At 36.8% G+C, this 23,502-nt stretch overlaps 1 protein-coding gene across 2 annotated transcripts in view; it reads left to right on the forward strand.

Moving 5' to 3' along the window:
• The first annotated feature begins 2,244 nt into the window (after positions 1-2,244).
• The window catches only part of VN2R630 (vomeronasal 2 receptor 630), a 32,704-nt gene continuing 11,446 nt past the window's right edge, over positions 2,245-23,502 (forward strand). The window contains exons 1-3 of one of the 2 annotated variants that reach the window (XM_016422766.2): positions 2,245-2,489; positions 5,550-5,841; positions 8,113-8,916. In XM_016422766.2, coding sequence (XP_016278252.1) covers positions 2,245-2,489; positions 5,550-5,841; positions 8,113-8,916 — 1,341 coding nt within the window. Of the gene's footprint in view, positions 2,490-5,549; positions 5,842-8,112; positions 8,917-23,502 lie in introns of those variants that run through there. The other variant, NM_001099579.1, reaches the window with a different exon arrangement.

The following is a 23,502-nucleotide window of genomic DNA, read 5'->3' on the forward strand; positions in this document are numbered from 1 at the left end:
TTATAAGGGAAACAACAAGGTAGAGAAACGTGAGAGAGGTTAGAGAAAATACTAGTCCTTAGCCAGGTGAGCTGGTAGTGATTAACTAAATGTCTTCCTCCCAAACAGAAGCTAGTCTCTTAGGAAACTAGGAAGAGAACCAGCTCTTTTTACTCACCCAATGAAACAGTCCAGGAGTCAGAATCTAAGTTGAAGCCTCAATTTACAATGCAGGCTCCAGTAAATTTCCCTCTAAGACTAACTCCATGAGACTCAACTTGACCAGACTGCCTCAGCCAAAGTGTTTTGTGGCTTTTATGATGGTTTCCTGTCTCCTCTTCACAGGGGCCAATCACAGTTTCCAAATTGTCTAGCACTGCTCAGAGGCAATGTCTGAGGGACTGACTTAACACTATAGGTGTTTACTCTCCTCCTAAGATTCACACATTTTTGAGTGTGAAAACTCTTATGTATGAACTCAAAAGTTTCTGACCATTTGAGTTAGAGGAAAAAAGGTAGAGTTCTATAGTATCTTACTGGCTTCTCATCTAAATCAAGCTTATGTTGATTTAATCAAAAGGTAGAAAGAGGAGAGTTAATCCTGTCCTCACAATCTTCAAAGGTTCTAAGTAGGGGTAATTCAGTTTATTGTTAACCAAAGGTTTAACTCCAAGTAGACAAAATAAAGGCTTCCTTTTCATAAGTGTGAACTCAAAGAGATCAAAGAGAAATTTGAATCTCCTTTCACAGTTACTCAGCTTTAACTCTTCAAAAGAATACCTTCTTTTCTTTAAAATGGAAGAGAAGTTAGCCCAAATTTCCTAAAAATCATGTAGAAGACCAAATTTTGTCCATATTTCCATATTTGAACTCAAGTGCTGTTATTTAGCCATCCTCTACTACAGACTACAGTCAAGGGTTTTTGCCTTCTCCCAAATGGATTTTGATAGCAAGAAGCCAGGCAGCATTTCTTCATCACCTTTTACATGTAAAGCACTGTTCAAGACATTGTGAATAGAATGGCTGGCCATGGTCCAGTGTAGCTGTAGGTAATCATGGGCTGAGAATGAAATTGTCCTTAAGTAGTTAATTCAGGAGGGGTCACAGGAATGAATTGATAGAACATTACATAGAAAACTATAATTCTTTAATGAAAAGAGCAACATTTTAAGAATAAATAATTTAATAGGTAGTATCAATGTGGGATTTGTAATAATAAAGGCCATATAAAGGAAACTAGTGTAGACATCATCATTCCTCCTTAGCAGGTGAAAAACATAAGTAGCCTGGATCACATGACAGCTGTAGCAAATAGATGAAGTGATAGCATATCCTTTGGTAACATTTGCCTGTGTTGATAAATTAGGTATACATGTAGAATAAGTGGTGGTCCCACAAAGGGAAACTGATGGGAAGATTAAGAAAAGAGTCTTCCAGAATGGACAGGTATATCTGGGTTGTGATCAAAATCTCTGGAAGAAAAATTCATGGTAAGATTATCATCAACTGTTGAAATGCTTTTTATTACTATTATGTATAGGTTCATTCAGGATTCACTTAGTGTGTGTTATCACAGCTGGATTCAACCCCATCTAGGAACTGTCGGGCCTTGTCATGGAAACTATCACTGACACTTTCGGCTTCTTCATACAAAGCTGGAATCTGCCTGATGTAATATCTGGAAATATCAAGTCATTGCAGTGAATTAGATTGGTGAGAGGGGAAGTCTCACTCCAGAAGTTCTTCAGTCAACAGCACTTTTGACCTCTCAAACCCCAGGGAAGCTGCTAATACAGCAGAGATTGAAACAGGGAAGCAGGTGGCCAAACTTATTTCATCACTTGAGTTTTTAACTCTGGAAGGAGGATGCAGGTGGGGAGTTGCAGGCCAGGACGGTCCCCAGATGCTCTCACTTTCAGACTCTGGTCAACATATTTTTTGACTAACACTCCAGAGGCATAAAGATGAGGACATTTCCACTCCCTATCCATGGGGAACAAGGTGAAAAATATCCAGAAGGCAAAAATGTCTCATAAATATACCCTACTCAGCTATCTTTTTCCTTTATCTTCAATAGAAGCCTGTGTCATGTCTCCTATTAGGATTTCCCAGATATGAGGAACTGTTCAAAATAGAACAGTTTAAAATATTATTAAAAAATCAAAATCTTTAGAAACAGAGAATGTGTCTGTAGATTCATGAAAAAAGATGCCCAATATTAGACTTCTCTTTTTTTTAATACTTCATATATTGTGCAGTTTGGACATGGATTTGAGGAAATTGGGGCTCTTTTTCTTTAGATTATTTTTCATCCTGATTTTTCAGGGTTTATTTTCTGAATATCAGATTGGGAATCCTCCTTGTCACTTAAAAAGAGATTATAGCCTCACTTATACAAAGGAAGGAGACATCGTTATAGGGGCCTTCCTGTCCTTGTATTTGAACCCTGAATTATGGATTGACAAGAAGTCTTTCAAATCCCCTCCAGTACCGTTAGCTGTAGAAATACCGTAAGTTGATATTTCTGTGTTATTTTTCTCATTGCTGAAATGTCATCATTCTCATTCCTGACTGACTGGTCTTGTGGGCAGAATTGTCCTTCACCTGGCCTCACAGCTTTGGGTAAGGAAAAGATTTGGCTTTGAATGTTACGAGGAAAATAATATTCAGGAAGCAGTTAAAATCATAGGCTTTTGCAATGTATATTGTGGAGGAAACAGGCAGACTGAAAGTATATATACATACTATGTGGCAACACAGATCATGAGGAATTTGTCACCATGGATGGAAGATAGTCATGAAGGGAAATGATTAGGTAGACAAATCAGGGAAGGAAAACACTGAATATTGGGATTCAAGTGGCACAATTAGGTTCCCCAAGAATACCCTTATTCGAGAAAAGGCTACGAGTCTCAAACATGGAGAGACAGACTTCTTTTCAGACACATATTGGTGAGGAAGTTTTTGCAATCAATTTCTTATCCTCTGATTGGATAAGTTTGCCAGGGGCAGTCTCTGAATCTGATGTACCAAATTGGAAGAAGAATCTACAATTGACTTACTAAGACACCAGGAAAGAGATTTAATTCAGAAATCTACAATCACTAAAGTTTTATCCAACCAAAAGCTTCATGTCTTACCTGTCTGAAAGAGATTTAACAGTAGAAATTTACAAAATGTTTATCTTTCCCTAAAAGCTTTTATGGACTTTAGGACAAGTTGATGAAAGTAATTGCTTATTGAGGTTTTATCATTATAATATATTAGAAAATATGAATAAAATACCAAGCAATGTTAAGTTTTAAATGTCCACAACGGCCCTGTATTTAGATGCCTGAATAATTTGTCAATTAAGAACATGGCAAAGTTAGCTATATTTGAGATTATTGTTTGTGTCAATAATTCCCCTTTTGAATAAGATTGCTCTTTTGCAACCTCTAGAGAGTAAGTATGTAAAATCCCCTTACTTTTTTTATTAATCCCAATCTTTTTACTCTGATTTCTCTATTTTTCTTTCTGACTCTTTTTCAACCTTCTTATTTTTTCTTTAGTTTTAGGAGAGAAGATGGTGATTTAATCTGATTTTAGAATCACCAATAAATGGTTATCACAATGTGCTCCATGTAAATGGCATTGTGTTCTTTTCTAGAATATATCCAACCAATATCTAATATATTGTTTGAAATGCATGATATTTCTTATTCCTCTCACATGTATTATCTAGTCAGCAGGGGGAGTTTTGCTAAGTCATGGGCATGGAAAATCACTCACAACTATTTCCCTTACTCTTATATTATTCTTTTCCTTTACATATGACAAGATATTATGGATCCTCATAGTCTTCTTCAAAGTTGTACTCCTTTTAGTCCTTCTATGAGTTGATAATTATCTTCTGTTTTGCCAGAATTTCTTCATCTTGTTTTTATTATGAACCTACAACACTGAGGATGGAGAAAGTATTTCAGCAATCTCATTAGGTTTTGTTATGAAGAAAGTATTTCTTCAAACTAATAACTGTTAAGGATTCTCTTTTTAAACATCTTCAATGTTAGTTACTGACAATTCTTCTGAATATAATGGGAGGACCCCAGACTTTTCCACCAATATGTCCTCCAAAGGCAATAATTTGATTTCCACCATTTTTAAGGGCTTGGTGAAGAACAAGACTGCAATCCATCCTGTTTTCAGAAGAAACGTAGCTAGAAAGTTTTAATAAAAGAATGAATGTAAAATTAGAACAAAAACAGTCCTGGAAGCTGGGTGATGGCAAAAGAATCAAGTAAGCAGAGACTTGGCTGTGTTATATGCAGTCTTTACTTTGCCACTAAAATTAACAACAGCAAAATAAAATGACTGACATGATTAAAATGAGGGGAAAATATTGGATAAATTTAGAGAGAAATGAAATGATTGGAAGAGAAGAATTTTCTTATAGTACAAAGAAAGTGAGAGTCTCTCAGTATAAAATTCTAGTCACACCACTATTGGAGGATTATGTTATATTCAGCATTATAGAAAATTCAACAGATGGTTGAAGAGGATGTGGAAACCTAGGAGAAATGTGTAAAGGTTATCATGTACAATTGGTGGTAAATTTGGACAACTCACTTCATCTTTTATTCTCTTGAATCAAGTCAATAAACATGAGAGCTGCTTTCAATTTGCCAAAAGAGAAATTTAGAGTTTTTAGAAAGAATGATCTCCTAATGGCTTAAGTGATGTAAATATTGATGGAATTCCTTTTGGATACAGTGGTGTCTTGAACCTTAAAAGAAAGCAGAAGACCTGATGTGTCTTGGAAAGTTTAGTTTTGGGTAGGAATGGTTGGGTCTCCACAAAGCTACTGGAATAATATTTGATGACATGAGTGTTTGTGCCAATATTATTCCTTGGCTCCAGGAACAAAGGAACATCAATGGCTAATTATGCCCAACAGTACCAAATTAGAACACATCTATTGCAATATTAGAGCTTTTCAGTCCCTGACACAAAAGAAATTTTCCTTTAAAGATTTATTGCCCGACAATCCTTTTCAAGTTATTGACTTTGAGTCTAAACTGATTTTCTTGCTTTCTTTCAGCCATGAAATCACAGCTCTTTCATGCTATTTCAACACAGTCTGTTACGTATGTCTGAAAGATGCTCTCATGATTACTCTATCAAAATACTTTTTCTTCCTTTAAAGCTGGCCATTTGTACTACATACAATGAGGATTTTACTTTGAGTCTTCAAGTTATTTTAACTAAATTCCTGAAATTTCTTTGTTAACATTTTTGTATATATTTTGTAATTTTAATAAATGTATAAATATATATATATATGTGTGTGTGTGTATAGGTATACAAGTTATTTCCTATGAATCAAATTTATAGAAAAATATGAATTAGAATTTAAATTTTATATTTAAATTTCTAGCTCCAGGAATGGTGTTTGGCAATGGAAAGGCATTTTACAAATAAATATGTAAATAATATATGACATACAAAAATCAGATAATAGGACAAGTGGTTAGTCCTTTCCACTGCCTGCCAAGTTGTGCCTAATTCTTACTTTTTCCTCATCACATTAGATACATGCTCAAACATTATCAAAATTTTCTCACTGTCCAATTCACTGTGGATGAGATCAACAATGACCCCCATTTGCTGCCCAACATATCTCTGGGATACCAGCTGCTCAATAACTTCCATGAAAGTGGATTGGCTGTGGAGAACTCATTGATGTGGTTGTCAGGGAAGGGGCCAACGATCCCTAACTATAGCTGTGACAGGCAGCACAAATCAATCGTTGTCATTGGAGGGATGTCATCTACACTGTCCATGGCCATGGCCACTTTGTTAGGACTATATAAAGTCCCACAGGTAAGTGAGGCAATACTATTGCCCATTTTCACCCCATACACTCTATGAGTTTATAATACACAACTCTTTATATAATCTGTACTGGCACCAGGGAGTCAATTCACATTCATCAAGAAGCCCTAGGCACAGATTTGAAAAAAGAAATAGAAAAAGTAGATAAAAGATGTCCCTTCCATGAATGAACTAACTCTGTCCTATAATTTAGGTGATGCTATATTGAATTATTCATTTTGAGTGATGTTTTTGAATCAAATAAATATCTTGATAAGAAGTAGTCCTATCCTCTCAGTTCACTTTTTCATATGGGAGAAAAATTCTGAAGAGTTTGGAGAGGTTATTTTTTTTCAGTTTCAGAACAGAAATTTGCCAGGGTAAGGACTATGCTTCTATATATTGTGAAATTAATTTGTACATTTATCCTGCATATATGAAGCATTTGTCTATCCCTTATGCTCTGTTTTAATAATTATTTTCTAATTCTGTTTTTACAGTGATTTTAAAATTTCAGCTCAGAGTTTGTTCCCTTCTTTAATCTGGGCTTGGTTTGTTAAATATGTGATGTATTATTTAAACACAAATTATTTATATTTTCAAGTAAATTCATTTCTGGGGAATAATATCAAGTGCTTGATATGCATTTTCTAATTGGATCTTCAGAGAATATTATGATGAAGAAGAAGAAAAAACCCTGGGTGTTCTGGATATAGAGTCATCATCATGACAATGAAGCGGAATCAAGAGTTGAATAAGTGCAAAGTCTGGTCTCCATTTACTTGCTTGTCCAAATTCATCCCTCCATAGGCAAGGAAGATGGGTATTTGCATTAGGAAAGTAAGAAATTACATATTTCAGTAAATTCCCTGATGTTTCCCTGCCACAACTCACTTATAATGTCATTGTTTCTTTACATTGCCCTTTGGTAGTTACACAGTTTTATTCTTCAAAGATCTTGGTGATGGTGATGCATCATCCCCCTTTTTTTAGCAACTTCCTATGAGTAGCAATTGTGAATATCAACATTCCTTTGAAGTTTGGATCACTCAAATAAATGACTAATTTCCCAACTAGGATTCAGTACAATTCCATTCAAACCACATTGAGAATACAGTGTCATGTGATATTCATAATACAAAAAAGTCACTAATAAGGAGAATACAATTAGTAAAAAATGAAAGTATCCTCATAATTTTATGTAGTTTTTATTATTCTGTTGGGTCAGAAAGGGGTGCACTAATTATGTTATCCTCATAAATTACATTTGTACTACCTTTGCTCAATAGCTACTGCATTAGCTGCCTTCATAGCCTTCGGAACAAATTGTTCTCATCGTCCCATTTTGATGCAGTAGCATTTCATTCCTAACTGAGTCTGTGGATGGGGCTGGACACTTACCCTCCACCAGGTTTAGACTGTCTGCCAATAGTTTTACTAGTAGGTGGTAACATTGCATGCTAGAGCTCCTAGTAGCTACAAATGAGTGTTGATAGACATTAAAAAGGTATTGGGTTTTCAGGGGAGGATTAGCAACTCCTATTAAGGCTGAGTCTTATTCAGGGTTGATCAAATTATTCTTATATACATCTTATATACACTTGATTGGGAACTTTTGTGGTCCAGTGATTAAAAACTCTTCGTCCTTCAAATTCTCCTTCTTACCTTGACATGAATAAAATCCTCGATGCAGAAAGGCTGGATAAAGGAAGGGTTGTTGTATAAAGTTAAAAAAATGATGAGATCAATTAAGATAATATATTAAGACATATAACTGTGCTCCAATATTGAACTCGTAAGTTCCTTCAAGATACTTAAAATCTGTTCTGTTTGCATCACAATAAAAGAATTTGGAGCAATGAGGAGATGTTCCATAGAAGCTGATTTTGAAAAAAAAAAGAATGTAAGAAAAAAGGCACTAAAAGAATAGGTGTAGTGTTTTTAAAGGAAAATGATATTACTTCATTTCAAAGTTTCAAACAGAGATAATTGTTTGAGGCCATATGAGTAAAAGGATATTTTATACAGTAGAGATTAGGAGTTCCTTTCAAAATGTCTCAGTTCTTAATTCTGTCATGTTGTGATCTGAATCTTAAGTCTTCCTAGACAATTGAACTCTATTAAAACTATTGTAGCCAAGATCTATCCAATTATATTAAAGATAATTTTTCAATACCTTCAATGTATGAGACTTTGATATTTGCTTGAGATGAAATTGAAAGAACTCAGAAATTGCCTCTATATAAGCACTCCAGTTATTTCTTCTTTCTATTCATGTAGCTCAGCTATGGCTCGTTTGATCTTCTCCTGTCTGATGAGGTCCTGTATCCATATGTCTATCAGCTGGGCAGCAGGGAATCCACTCTACACCTGGCAGCAGTTCAACTGATGCTACATTTTGGTTGGACTTGGGTGGGGCTGATTTTTTCAGGTGACCTGACAGGGGAGCAATTCTCCAAGCATCTAAAAGACGAGATGACCTGGAATGGTTTATGTCTGGCTTTTACAGAACAAGTTTCTGAAAAATTTAAACAAGGAGATGATGATATTAAATTCTTGGCTAGGATCCTTGGGTCCTCATCCAATGTGATTTTCATCTATGGAAATACAGCTTCCCTTAAATTTTTTTCTGAATTATTGATGATTTTCGCATTTTATGGGAAGATGTTTGTCATCAGTGCTTCCTGGGATTTTTCTGCATATTCTGATGATGAAATGATGAGCAATTTTCATGGTACATTAATATTTTCTCAATTCAAGAGAGAGATTCCTGGTTTCATAGATTTCCTAAAAAGTGTGCATCCCCGTGCCAACCCTGAGGACATTTTCCTAAAGTCTTACTGGGAGATAGTCTTTCATTGTTTACTTTCAGAAAGAAAGAATTTAAATATGACTTCTCAACAGTGTGATGAAAGTTTGACCTTTGCAGATGTACCTCCTATTTTTTTTGACAAGACCACAAAGGAAGAGAGTTCTAATATCTACAATGGAGTTTATTTATTGGCTCATACTCTCCACCAAATGCTTCAGACTGAGGCAAAAGATCTATCAGAACTTCTAGCATACCCGCTTCTTTCTTGGAAGGTAACCATCCTCTCACAACCTAGAATTTGGCACAGACTACTCCCAACACTTGTTTTTGTTTTATCATTATTTTATTTTAAGAACAAATTTGCATTTGTTTTCCAAAATTATATTATTCATGCTCTCTCCCTCTCTTTTTCTCTCCCCACTCCTGGAGTTGAGATACAATTCCATCTGGATCATACATATATTATTCCTCAAAATATATTTCCATAGTATACATATTTGGAAGTGAATAATCTTATAAAACCCCAAACCCAAACCATATACTAAAATAAAAAATACATTATTCTATGATGAATAATCTATCTTTGTATGACATTGCAATGATCTGAGACTTCAATTTGAGATCTTGCTCCCTATTTTTCTCTATTTTATTTGATTATATGACATTCTATGTAAAAACCATGGTATTCCCTTAGATCATCACCATTTACTCCAATTCTAATATAATAATCTTGGGGAAAATATTGATATTCTTCTTTATACACATTTTTCAGCATATAATTCTATGTGGTAGGAGAGTTCCATGAACTCAACTCAAATTTAGCATATTTATTCAGTGCTGGTTCACAATACTACTGTAAAAATTTAATTATAATTTCTAATAATAGAAATTATATATTGTAAAAGATTTTTAATGATAATTAGAAATCAAGGAATAAGGAAGATTCAAAATATAGATCATGTATCCATGGCTGATCAGCCAGTTCAAACAATCCCCATTATCACGACCAAGCTTAGGACATTAAGTAAACAGCTGGGACCTTCCACAACCCCACCTAATATCCTTTATCCATAGGTAGTACTTAATGACAGAAAGTCAGTGGGCTCCTGGGAAATGTAGGGTATTTTTGGGTAACAGATTTTCAATTATATACCCCACCTCAAGAACCAAGGAAGAATGATTTCTCTGATGGATCTTGTAAACATAACCAACTTTGAAATTACAATAATTTGGGGGAAAAAGGAAAAGTGAACAAAATCAATTATTGCTAAGTGCATTTACAGAAAGGCAGTTAGGAGGCAGTGCCCTTTTGCATTAGAGGATACATACAAAACAATGCATTCAATCCCACACAGGTCAAATCACCATATCCCAAAGTTCACTCTGGATCTTCTGGTGAAATGTGTGGTCTGTGCAGGCATCTTCATGGTGCCTTCTCTAAACAGTTAACTTTCTGGATTTGGAGAGGTAGCAAGTTTCTTAACCTAAAATTACTCTCAAAAAGAATTTAAACTTTGCAATTTAAAATAATACATGTCCCCCTGAAGAAGATGTTGAATAACACAGGGATAACTTAGGGATGCATGACTGAGTTATGAGGTATATGAATCAGTTATCAAAAGAAAAAAAGATAAACATAAAAGAAAAAGAAATGGAAGAAAAAGTAAGCTTTTATGGGAGAAAGAAAAAATTCAAAATCAGAATCAAAATAGCAAAAGTTTATGTACATATACTTTTGAGTAAACAAGAATAAATTGAAAACAGGCCCTTATATTAGGATTCAATTAAAATAATTTCTATCCCACAAGTATCTAGGACAAACCTCAGTATTAATTTACTTACCCATTTGCAGTCAAGTCTACAGGAAGTTGCCACACTATGAAAGACAGAATAGAGACTAGAATATGAGCCAGGTAGGAGGCAAATTTGAGATACTTGGTAGAATGTGGGACAAGGAAAACCTGCCTCTGATATATGTCAAAACAGCCTCAACCTCACACCCCAAACAAGTTAAAGTCCTCTTGTCTTGCCTCAAAATTATATCAATCCCATTGGAATTGGTTGTACTCTTTGACCTTGTGCTCAGTTGGCACTATGCAGTTTAGCTTTGTGTTTCTATGGCACTGTGCAAGTTCATTTTGTATTCTCTTGTCCTGGAATCAGACAGGATCATTAAGCAATGTCCCGTAATTATTTTTAATAAATGGCAGGTTTCTATACACTAAAGCTTTTGGGTATACATTCACATTATAGCAAATATATATTTAAACTTATATTACTACAAATTCAAAGAAAGTTAAAGAAAAATCTTCTCAATACTGTTGACATGTGCTTCAAATAGTAAAAGGAGAGAAAAATAAAACTGAAATAATGTATTGCACATGCAAGTGAAAACAATAATAAAAGTTTTTTTTTTTAATATGTAGCTTATAATCATTGACAGACTGTGTCAGCTAAGGAAATGTAGAGTATAAAGATTTCTCACCCAAAATATGAGATCCATTTCCTTTTTTTCTTTTTTTTTCATTTTCTTTTTTTTATTTTTTTTTAAATTTTATAGTATTTTATTTGGTCATTTCCATGCATTTTTCATTAAAGACAAAGATCATTTTCTTTTCCTCCCTCCGACCCCCCCGTGGCCGACGTGTGATTCCACTGGTATCATATGTGTTCTTGACTTGAACCCATTGCCATGTTGTTAGTATTTGCATCAGAGTGTTCACTCCGAGTCTTTCCTCTGTCATGTCCCCTCAGCCATTGTAGTCAGGCAGTTGCTTTTCCTCGGTGTTTCTATTCCCTCAGTTTGTCCTCTGCTTTTGGATAGTGTTTTTTTCTCCTTGATCCCTGCAGATTGTTCAGGGACATTACACCACCACTAATGGAGAAGTCCATTATATTCGATTATACCACAGTGTGTTTGTCTCTGTGTACAATGTTCTCCTGGTTCTGCTCCTCTCACTCTGCATCACTTCCTGGAGGTTGTTCCAGTTCACATGGAAATCCTCCACTTTATTATTCCTTTGAGCACAATAGTATTCCATCACCAACATATACCACAATTTGTTCAGCCATTCCCCAATTGATGGGCATCCCCTCATTTTCCAATTTTTGGCCACCACAAAGAGCACAGCTATGAATATTTTTGTACAAGTCTTTTTGTCCATTATCTCTTTGGGGTACAAACCCAGCAGTGCTATGGCTGGATCAAAGGGTAGACATTCTTTTATCGCCCTTTGTGCATAGTTCCAAATTGCCCTCCAGAATGGCTGGATCAGTTCACAACTCCACCAGCAATGAATTAATGTCCCTACTTTGCCACATCCCATCCAGCATTCATTACTTTCCATAACTGTCATGTTAGCCAATCTGCTAGGTGTGAGGTGATACCTCAGAGTTGTTTTGATTTGCATCTCTCTGATTATAAGAGATGTGGAGCACTTCTTCATGTGCTTATTAATAGTTTTGATTTCTTTATCTGAAAACTGTCTATCCATGTCCCTTGCCCATTTATCAATTGGGGAATGGCTTGATTTTTTGTACAATTGATTTAGCTCTTTATAAATTTGAGTAATTAAACCTTTGTCAGAGGTTTTTATGAAGATTTTTTCCCAACTTGTTGTTTTCCTTCTGATTTTAGTTACATTGCTTTTGTTTGTACAAAAGCCTTTTAATTTGATGTAGTCGAAATTATTTATTTTACATTTTGTGATTCTCTCTATGTCTTGCTTGGTTTTAAAGTCTTTCCCTTCCCAAAGGTCTGACATGTATACTATTCTGTGTTTACCCAATTTACTTATGGTTTCCTTCTTTATGTTTAAGTCTTTCACCCATTTTGAATTTATCTTGGTGTAGGGTGTGAGGTGTTGATCAATTCCTAGTCTCTCCCACACTGTCTTCCAATTTTCCCAGCAGTTCTTATCAAATAGTGCATTTTTGTCCCAAGACCTGGGATCTTTGGGTTTATCGTATACTATCTGGCTGAGGTCGCTTTCCCCCAGTCTATTCCACTGATCCTCCTTTCTGTCTCTTAGCCAGTACCAAATTGTTTTGATGACTGCTGCTTTGTAATATAGTTTGAGGTCTGGGACTGCTAGGCCCCCCTCATTAGTGTTTTTTTTCATTATTTCCCTGGATATCCTTGATCTTTTGTTATTCCAAATGAACTTTGTTATGCTTTTTTCCAAATCAGTAAAGAAATTTTTTGGGAGTTCCATGGGTATGGCACTAAATAGATAAATAAGTTTGGGCAGGATAGTCATTTTTATTATGTTGGCTCGTCCTACCCATGAGCAGTTAATGTTTTTCCAATTGCTCAAGTCTAGTTTTAGTTGTGTGGCGAGTGTTTTGTAGTTGTGTTCATATAGTTCCTGTGTTTGTCTTGGGAGGTAGATTCCTAGGTATTTTATTTTGTCTAAGGTGATTTTGAATGGGATTTCTCTTTCTAGTTTTTGCTGCTGAGCTGTGTTGGAGATATATAGAAAAGCTGATGACTTATGTGGGTTTATTTTGTATCCTGCAACTTTGCTAAAGTTGTTGATTATTTCAATTAGCTTTTTGGTTGAATCTCTAGGATTCTTTAAGTAGACCATCATGTCATCTGCAAAAAGTGATAACTTGGTCTCCTCCTTGCCTATTTTGATGCCTTCAATTTCTTTTTCTTCTCTAATTGCTACTGCTAGTGTTTCTAGTAGGATGTCAAATAGTAGAGGTGATAATGGGCATCCTTGTTTCACTCCTGATCTTATTGGGAATGCATCTAGTTTATCCCCATTGCAAATGATATTAGCTGATGGTTTTAGATATATACTGTTTATTATTTTTAGGAATGACCCTTCTATTCCTATGCTTTCTAGTGTTTTTAATAGGAATGGGTGTTGTATTTTATCAAAGGCTTTTTCTGCATCTATTGAGATAATCATGTGGTTCTTGTTGGTTTGCTTGTTAATGTGGTCAATTATGTGGATGGTTTTCCTAATATTGAACCAGCCCTGCATCCCTGGTATAAATCCTACTTGATCATGGTGGATGACCCTTCTGATCACTTGCTGAAGTCTTTTTGCTAGTATCCTATTTAAGATTTTTGCATCTATATTCATTAGGGAGATTGGTCTATAGTTTTCTTTCTCTTTTTTTGTCCTGCCTGGTTTTGGAATCAGTACCATGTTTGTGTCATAAAAGGAGTTTGGTAGAACTCCCTCTTTGCTTATTATGTCAAATAGTTTGTATAGTATTGGGATTAACTGTTCTCTGAATGTTTGATAGAATTCACTGGTGAATCCATCAGGCCCTGGGGATTTTTTCTTAGGAAGTTCTTTGATGGCTTGTTGGATTTCATTTTCTGATATGGGATTATTTAAGAATTCTATTTCCTCTTCTGTTAGTCTAGGCAGTTTGTATTTTTGTATATATTCATCCATATCACTTAAATTGGTATATTTATTGCCATATAATTGGGCAAAGTAATTTCTAATGATTGCCTTAATTTCCTCTTCCTCAGAGGTGATGTCCCCCTTTTCATCTTTGATGCTGTTAATTTGCTTTTCTTCCTTCCTTTTTTTAATTAGATTGACCAGTACTTTGTCTATTTTGTTTGTTTTTTCAAAGTACCAGCTTCTTGTCTTATTTATTAAATCAATAGTTCTATCACTTTCAATTTTATTAATTTCTCCCTTAATTTTAAGGATTTCTAGTTTGGTTTTCTGCTGGGGGTTTTTAATTTGGTCACTTTCGAGTTTTTTTTATTTGCATTTCCAATTGATTGATCTCTGCTCTCCCTAGTTTGTTAATATATGCACTCAGGGATATGAATTTACCTCTGATTACTGCTTTGGCTGCATCCCAAAAGGTTTGAAAGGATGTCTCGCCATTGTCATTTTCCTCGATGAAATTATTAATTGTTTCTATGATTTCTTCTCTAACTAAACGGTTTTGGAGTATCATATTGTTTAGTTTCCAATTAGTTTTTGATTTGGTTTTCCATGTACCATTACTGATCGTTATTTTTATTGCCTTGTGGTCTGAAAAGGCTGCATTTATTATTTCTGCTTTTCTGCATTTGTGTGCCATGTTTCTGTGACCTAATGTATGGTCAATCTTTGTGAATGTGCCATGTGGTGCTGAGAAGAAGGTGTATTCCTTTTTATCCCTATTTATTTTTCTCCATATATCTATTAATTCTAATTTTTCTAAGATTTCGTTCACTTCTTTTACCTCTTTCTTATTTATTTTTTGATTTGATTTATCTAAATTTGATAATGGTTGGTTCAAGTCTCCCACTAATATGGTTTTACTGTCTATTTCTTCCTTCAATTCTCCTAGTTTCTCCATTAGAAATTTGGGTGCTATATTATTTGGTGCATATATGTTGATTAGTGATATTTCCTCATTATCTAAAGTCCCTTTTAACAAAATATAATTACCTTCCCTATCCCTTTTGATCAGGTCTATTTTTGCTTTGGCTTTATCAGATATCATGATTGCCACTCCTGCCTTCTTTCTGTCACTTGAGGCCCAGAAGGTCTTACTCCATCCTTTAATTCTGACCTTGTGGGTGTCTACCCGCCTCATGTGTGTTTCTTGGAGACAACATATGGTAGGGTTTTGGATTCTAATCCATTCTTCTATTAGTTTACGTTTTATGGGTGAGTTCGTCCCATTCACGTTCAATGTTATGACTGTCACTTGTGGACTCCCTGGCATTTTGATATCCTTCCCTAATTCTAACCTTTCTTCTTCAGCTCTACCTTTTAGTCCAGTGATTTACTTTAAATCAGTCCCCCTTGTATTTCCCTTTCTACCCCCCTCCCTTCTAATTCCCTCCCTTATTTTCCCCTGTAGTCTTTTTAAAAATTCCCCCCCTACCCTCTCCCTCCCTTGTACTGCTTCCCTCCCCACCAGTCTGTTTTTTACCCTTCTACTCCTCTATAGGGCGCAAATCTATTCTCTTCCCCAATGGATTGGATTGTTCTTCCCTCTTTGGGTCAGTTTCAAAGTACGTAAGAGTTGAATATTTCCTATCTCCGACCTCTTTACCCTTCCAGTGTATCGATGTTCTCCCCCCTCCCGCCATGAGCTTCTTTGTGACATATAAATTTACCCCCATTTGTTTCTTTACCCATTTCTTTTAGTCATAACCTCTTTTCTTTTTTAGCTTTAGTCATGTATATATATATTTATATATATATACATACACATGTATAAGTATTTATGCATGCATATCTCTATATACCTATTTATGTCTTGTCCTTTCATCCTATACAGTTTGTCACTGTTCCCTCTGAGTGTAGTTCTTCTAGCTAATTAGGTGATAGCAACAGTTTTTAAGAGTTGCCGATGACCTCTTTTCTTATAGGGATACATATCATTTTAACTTATTGAGTCTCTTAAAAAAAACCTTTGTTGTTGTTGTTGTTTTTCCCCTCTCTTTTAATTACCTTTTGATGATTCTCTTGAATTCTGTGGTTGGACTTCGAATTTTCTGTTCAGGTCTGGTCTTTTATTTATGAATGCATGGAATTCCTCTGTTGTGTTAAATGACCATACTTTCCCCTGTAAGAATATAGTCAGTTTTGATGGGTATTTTATTCTTGGCTGTAGGCCTAGTTCCCTTGCTTTCCGGAATATCATATTCCATGCCTTTCGGTCCTTCAGTGTCGATGCAGACAGATCCTGTGTTATCCTCACCGTGTTTCCATGGTATCTGAATGGTTTCTTTTTGGCAGCTTGTAATACCTGTTCTTTTATCTGATTGTTTTTGAATTTGGCTATAACATTTCTTGGTGTTGTCAGTTGGGGATTAAAAACAGGGGGTGATCTGTGGATTCTTTCAATCTCCACTTTCCCCTCTTGTTCTAGGATTTCAGGACAGTTTTCCTGGATAATTTCCTCTAGTATTATGTCCAGGCTTTTTCTTTTGTCGTGGTCTTCTGGTATTCCAATTATTCTTAAATTGTCTCTTCTTGAACGATTTTCTAAATTGTCTGTTTTGTGAATGAGATGCTTCACATTTTCCTCAATTTTTTCATTCTTTTTGTTTTGTCTTATAGTGTCCTGCTGCCTTGTGAGGTCACTTGATTCTAGTTGTTTTACTCGGGTTCTTAAAGATTGGATTTCATCTTTTGCTTTTTGGTCGTCTTTTTCCTTCTGGTCTGAGTTTCTTTGAAGACTGTCTTTCATCCTCTTTATCTCGTCTTTCATCTCCTTTGCTTCATCTTTCATCTCCTTTGCCTCATTTTCCAGCTGGATGATTTTGGCTTTCAGGACACTATTTTCTTGTTTTAGTTCAAGTGCCTCTGTTTCCAGATGACTTATCTTAATTTTTAAGTTCTTTTCCCAATTGTCTTCAGCCTCTCTTAGCTGTGTTTTGAGTTCTTCCACAGCCTGTATCCAATTCGCTGGGATTTCTGGTTTATCGTTTGCTGATCTCTCCCCCTCTGTTCCATTTGGTGAGTAGTAGCTGTCTATTGTAGTTTCTTTCTTCTGTTTCTGTTGTTTGTTCAAATTCACCCCTTCTTTCCTCCCTGTATTTGTCTGTGCTCTTGTTCCTCTCATTTTTTTTTGTTTTTTAGGGACTTCTATCAGTCTCCCCTCTTGGAGCTTTAACAGAGGATCTCTTGGTGTAATCTCTGAGGGAGGGTTGTTGGGGGTTTGAGCTTTCCTGTCCTCTGGAGGCTTTTGATTGGCTTAAAGTTCAGCAGTCAGTGAGGATGGATGGGGAGCCTGGGCTTCCCTATGTTCTGGAGACTTTTGATGGGATTGAGTTCAGCTTATTTGGGATGGGTTTATTCTGAGTTTTAAACTTCCTGGACGGCTGGAGCAGATATGGAGGATCTCTAAAGCTCTGGCCAGGCTGCCAGGTCTATGCTCCTTCTAGGCTGCCATCTTGACTTCGCCTCTAGGTTTCTGTTTTTTCAGAAGACCCAGCTCTCTAAGGGGGGAGGGGTTGTGGCTTGCCTGGACTCTGAGGGCTCCTGATGAGATTAGGTTCAGGTGGTGTGGGCCGAAAGATCCCAGAGCCAAAAAAGGGAAGGGAAAAAAAAACAAAGCAGCCACCTCCTCTTCCACAGTCTGTGTTGAGTGCCCAGAGACTGGCCGAGTTACTTTCAAGGAAAGCTCTTTGGAGCAACCCCTTTGCCAGCCCTGAGTTTTCTGTCCTTTCAGTAGCTCTGAGGGCTCCTGATGGGATTAGGTTCAGCTGGTTCTTTCAGAAGACCCTGCTCTCTAAGGGGGGAGGGGTCGTGGCTTGCCTGGACTCTAATGGCTCCTGATGGGATTAGGTTCAGGTAGTGTGGGCCAAATGATCCCGGAGCCAAAAAAAAAGAAGAAAGAGAAAAGCAGCAACCTCCTCTTCCACAGTCTGTGTTGAATGCCCAGAAACTGGCCCGGGTTACTTTCAAGGCAAGCTCCCCGGAGCACCCCCCTTGCCAGCCCTGAGTTCTCCGTCCTCTCAGCAGCTCTAAGGGCTCCTGATGGGATTAGGTTCAACTGGTTCTTTCAGAAGACCCTGCTCTCTAAGGGGGGAGGGGTAGTGGCTTGCCTGGACTCTGATGGCTCCTGATGGGATTAGGTTCAGGTAGTGTGGGCTGAATGATCATGGAGCCAAAAAAAAGAAAGAGAAAAGCAGCAACCTCCTCTTCCTCAGTCTGTGTTGAGTGCCCAGAAACTGGCCCGGGTTACTTTCAAGGTAGGCTCTTCGGAGCCACCCCTTTGCCAGCCCTGAGCCCTCTGTCCTTTCAGTAGCTCTGAGGGCTCCCGATGGGATTGGGCTCAGCTGGTGCCCAGAAGCTGGGTCCTCCCCCGAGACCCAGAGGGAAGAACCCAGCCAGGGGGCCACAGGCTTCCCCCTTCTCTCTATGCTTCCCTGCCGTCTGTGTTGGGCGCTCCGGAGACTGGCTCGGGTTGCTTTCAAGGTGAGTCCTCAGAGCCCTGAGGTTCCCGCTGCTGCCTTGGGCTCAGCACTCTGGGTTGGGGGGGATGGGTCCTGGGACCTTCTTTCTGTCTACCCCTTAGATCTGAGTGATCTAGGGTTCTGGCTTTTGGGGTACGGTACCTTTTGATCCAGGTCCAGGAGGAGGTTTCCCCAGGTCTATCCTGTTGTTCAGCTTGAATTTCGGTGGCCTAGGAGCACTTTGTTTGTGATCGGTAGGGAAGGGTTTCGGAGGTCTGAACTTTCGCTGCTTCTACACCGCCATCTTGACCAGAAGTCCCCATTTCCTTTTTAACATAATCACTGTGTGAGTACAAATGATTTTCAGAATAAAACAGTAATACAGTAGATAATGCACATTCAAAGGAGTGCCAAAATCCCCCAAATTCACATTAGCCCAGTTAATAGCAAATAAACCCAATATCATATTTCATATAAATTGCTGAATAACAAAAAAAACCTATCTAAACTGATGGATATTTGTTACAATATTTACAGATGCAGCAAATCTTTCAACCTTGGCATATATATTTTTAAACAAAGTAAAACTTATTTGTGTCTAGAACATCACCAAGAAATCTACATTTTTCTGGTGAAGTCAACTAAGTTGAAGAGGTTTTTCAGGAGCTCCCTTTTTGACTTCCTCATTCACATAAACACTTTGGTAGGAATATTTCTTACTTTCTCTAACTCCAATACAGTGTTCTTAAAATATAAGTATGAAAAAATTAATCCATTCAGAAACCACTAGTTAATTAAAATTATTTCTGAAAACCCCTTAAAATCACCATTAAATTCTTACCTTATTAAATTCTCTAAAGGTTGTTAGCTAGGTTGAGTCCATACAATATCAATGTGACAATTAACAAATAAAAAATGGGGGAAAAACTGTTTTTGGACTTTTACATTTTCTTCAGTAGCCCTATGAGAAAGGCAACAGAATATATCTAACAGTTAAAACACACAGTAGATTAAAATGATTCAGGTTAACAAAATAGTATTGAATACATTAATATATGAACTGAAGACAAAATGAAATCTTAAACAAAATAGTCAGAAAAATACAATAAAACACAGAGGACTTTATAAAACTTTGGAGTCTGAAAAGGCCTTAAAATTTCACCTCTAGTCTCTTTAAAGTTCCTTTTTATTTCCCTTGAGATTCCTTTTGTCAGTACTGGGAGAACATGGGTTTTAGGAATCTCAAACTGGGCCATCCCAAATGGCAAAGAGTTGCAGGGAGATGAATGTCTCCTTTGAATCGCAGGTAAGATAAGTGAAAGCATCACTGCATTCATGAATGGTAGAAGCTATTTGAAATATGCAATGCACTGCTCTTTCATAGAATATGCCATGTTTATAATCACATTCCAGTTTGGAAGAGTCTCTTCCTTCTCCGCATCCCCCCACCCTCCCCAGCTACCCTGCCATGGCAGGTTAATTGTTGCCTAAGGAAAGAACACCCCAGGTTTTTACCATCTGCCCTGACTCCTAGGTTCTTGCTGGCAACAATCAGCAACAGCAGTAGGGGTCCATCAGGGTCTGTTCAGAAGGCCAATTTTATGAGCATAGCCACAGGGGACCTGGGACTGTGGGCCAAATAAGTGATTGTGGTCAGGGGCTGGGGGAAGCAATGTCAACAATGCCATAATCAGCAGCAAGGAACAAGGAATGAAGGAGGAACAAAGAATGAAGGACTCAGGCAGAGGGGCAAGAGTAGCGTTTTAACTCTTCTTCAACAAGAGTCCCCAGTCTAAAAAAAGCCAGACCAGTAGAGCCAGCAAGCAACCGGGCAAAAAGTAGGAAAAAATTTTGCAGCAACTATAAACAGATTTGGAGTTTGTGGGGCTGGGTGGGGAGGGCAAAAAGCCTTGGCAGGAGTGACTTTAAAAAAAAATTATCTAGGCTATCTTTAAAAAAAATGGAAGAGGGGGCACCTCGGTAGCTAAGCAGATTGAGAATCAGGCCTAGGGATGGGAGGTTCTATGTTCAAATCTGGCCTCAGACACTTCCCAGCTGTGTGATCCTGGGCAAGTCACTTGACCACTATTGCCTAGCCCTTACCACTCTTCTATCTGCCTTCTGCCAATACTGTGCATTGGCTCCAAGACCAAAGGTAAGGGAATTATAATCACTAATAATAGAAATGTTATATTTTAATGGATTTGTTAATGATCATTAGAAATCAAGGAATAAAGAAGCTACATTATGAAGACTATGTGCCCATGGCTGATCAGCCCTTTCCCCACCAAAATCAGGACAGGAAGTAAAGAGCTGGGACCTTCCCTGTCCCCGCCTATTATCCCATATCTACAGGAAGTACATAATTACAGGAAGTCAATGGACTCCTGCGAAATATAGTTCTTTTTTAGGGTAACACATTTTCAATTATACACTACCAATACTATGATGCTTATATACAGTATCTCATTGATCAATTTTGTTTTAACTTCTAACAACAAATGAATGCTGACCAAAATATGTTATATTTACACATGAATAATTATACACACAGTTGCAAGAAGGATACATTTATTTCTTAACAGGTAGAGAACCCTTTAGTGAAAATTGTATTCTATGTCTTATTCCTACATGCTAGAGTAACTGGTTGCTTTGGTGGACATTTTTAAGGAATCTTCTTAGCCTGGTAGAATTCATAAAATAAGTTCACGTATCTGGGTACAGAGAGCCTAGACTTTGCATGAGCATATTTCAAATACAATTACACAGAATATTTGCTATGAACTAAAATTCTATGGGATCAGTCACCACAGAACTGACTAGAAGTTCAAAGAATTTTATTCATTGGCCATTAAGAGAAATTTAAGGAAGAAACATATGACTTTCTTATATACACTAATGATGAGGCAGAGAAAATTACGTACCATAGGAGATGCTTGTTACAAGATCACGAGAAAGAAGTTTAGCCAGGTAACAGATGATCCAGAAAAACAAATACAAAAAATGATGAAGTTTCTGTCCTTTGTGTCCTGACTTCACTACCTCCCATCTCTTAAGTAACCAGTGTATTGATTTAGAATCTTGAACCTTAGAGACTACATTTCCCACAATACCCTTTTCATTTTCCTGTTTGTGTGTCTCCTTACATAGGGAGAATTTTAAGTTCCAGTTTCTACCCACCAGTCTCTGGGATACATGGTGGAGGGAGGAGCAGCTCTTGGTTTTTGCTAGCCTTAACTCCTTATGCTTCAAGATAAATATTTAATAAATACTATGAAATAGAATGCCTGGAGTACTGGATATTAATTTTAATCTTTATATTTTTTGGCAGATGATGAAGAGATTTGTAAAGATTAAAAATAGGGAAACTGATGCAGGTAGAAATTAGTTTCTCTCTGCAAAGAGTATTATATTTTTAGAGTTTTATTAAAGGCTGAGAATTTAAGAAAATATACGTAAGAAAGCATGTGCCTAGGCACAGAGAGGACTAGACAACCTCACCTATATTATGAAAAGAGATGCATCTAGTTGCAAGCTGCAACACTAAAGAGAAGACACCCCGCCTATGGCAGAGACCCTTTAAATAATCATTTGTTCTCAGCCCAGGTGAGAATTCAGTGAGATTACAAAGCATTCTGGGGAAGCGGAGCAAGGATTTCTTGGACTGAAATCCTGGATTCAAGTCTCCATTTTTATATCCCCTTGTTTGATCCTCTGGGAAGAAGGACTTCGCCAAAGGATCATAAAAACATAATCAATTTAATGATTACAATAATTTGAGAGTAAGAGAAAATAAAGAACAAAACCAATAATTGCTGGATACATTGACAAAAAGCTAGTTAGGGGGCAGTCCCTTTTGGCATGAAAGTATACATACAAATAAATGTTCAATCAACTACACCCAAAGTCCAATTTGGATTTCTTTTTTGTGCAGCTTGTGGTCTGGAGGCTTCTTCATGGTGTCTTCTCCAACAGTTCAGTTTCTGGATTCAGAGAGGTGGCCTCTTTCTTTACCTAAAATTCTTCTCAAAAGGAATTTAAACTTTGCAATTTAAATAATGATATTTTTTTTACATTACCCTCTTTAAGAGGGTGATTGGGAAAAACAAAAACAAAAAACAACACAGGATTATTTAGGGATTAATGGCTGAGTTATGAGGTATATGAATCAGTTGGTAAGAGAAATCAAAAAGACATAAGAAAAACCCAAATAAAAAAGAAATATTTCTGGATGAAAACGTAGACTATCAAAGTCTGATGTGTAAAAATTCTAAGTAAAAGAAAAATAAATCTATAACAGGTCCTTGAATCAGGGCCCAATTAAAATGATGCTTAGATCATTTTGCAATGATGCATTTACCCAGTCAGTAGCCAGGTCTACAGAAAGGTACCACACTATGAAAGGCAGAGAAGGGGACCAAATTATAGGAGCCAAGGTTTTGGGTATATTTGGTAGAATGTGGAACAAGGAACACATGTTAAACAGCTGCAACCTCGAACCCCAAATACGTTCAATTCCTCTTTGTCTAGGCTCAAAATTATATCAGTCTCACCAGGATTGGTTGATCTCTTTGACCTTGTGCTCGATTGGCACTATGCAGTTTAGCTTTGTGCTTCTTTGGCACTGTGCAATGGCTCTTTTGTGTATATTTTGTCCTGGAATCAGACAGAATCATTAAGCAAAGTCCCAAATTTTTAAAAAATAATTAGTGGCATCATTTTTATAGTCACAAGGTCTTGGGGCATGCATTAGCAATGTATCTTAAACTTGTATTACTGAAAAATCAAAAAGTTAAAGAAAATCTTAATGCTGGTGACATGTGCTAGAAATATAAAAATGAGAGAGAAAAACTGAAAATGTATATTGCACATGCAAGAAAAATATAATAAAAGTCTTTAAAAAATTAAAAAAAATATAGCTTATAATCATTGACACCCTGTGTCAACTAAGAAAATAAAGATTACAAGGCTT

The sequence above is a fragment of the Monodelphis domestica genome, chromosome 6 (assembly GCF_027887165.1).
Source record: "Monodelphis domestica isolate mMonDom1 chromosome 6, mMonDom1.pri, whole genome shotgun sequence".
Taxonomy (NCBI): domain Eukaryota; kingdom Metazoa; phylum Chordata; class Mammalia; order Didelphimorphia; family Didelphidae; genus Monodelphis; species Monodelphis domestica.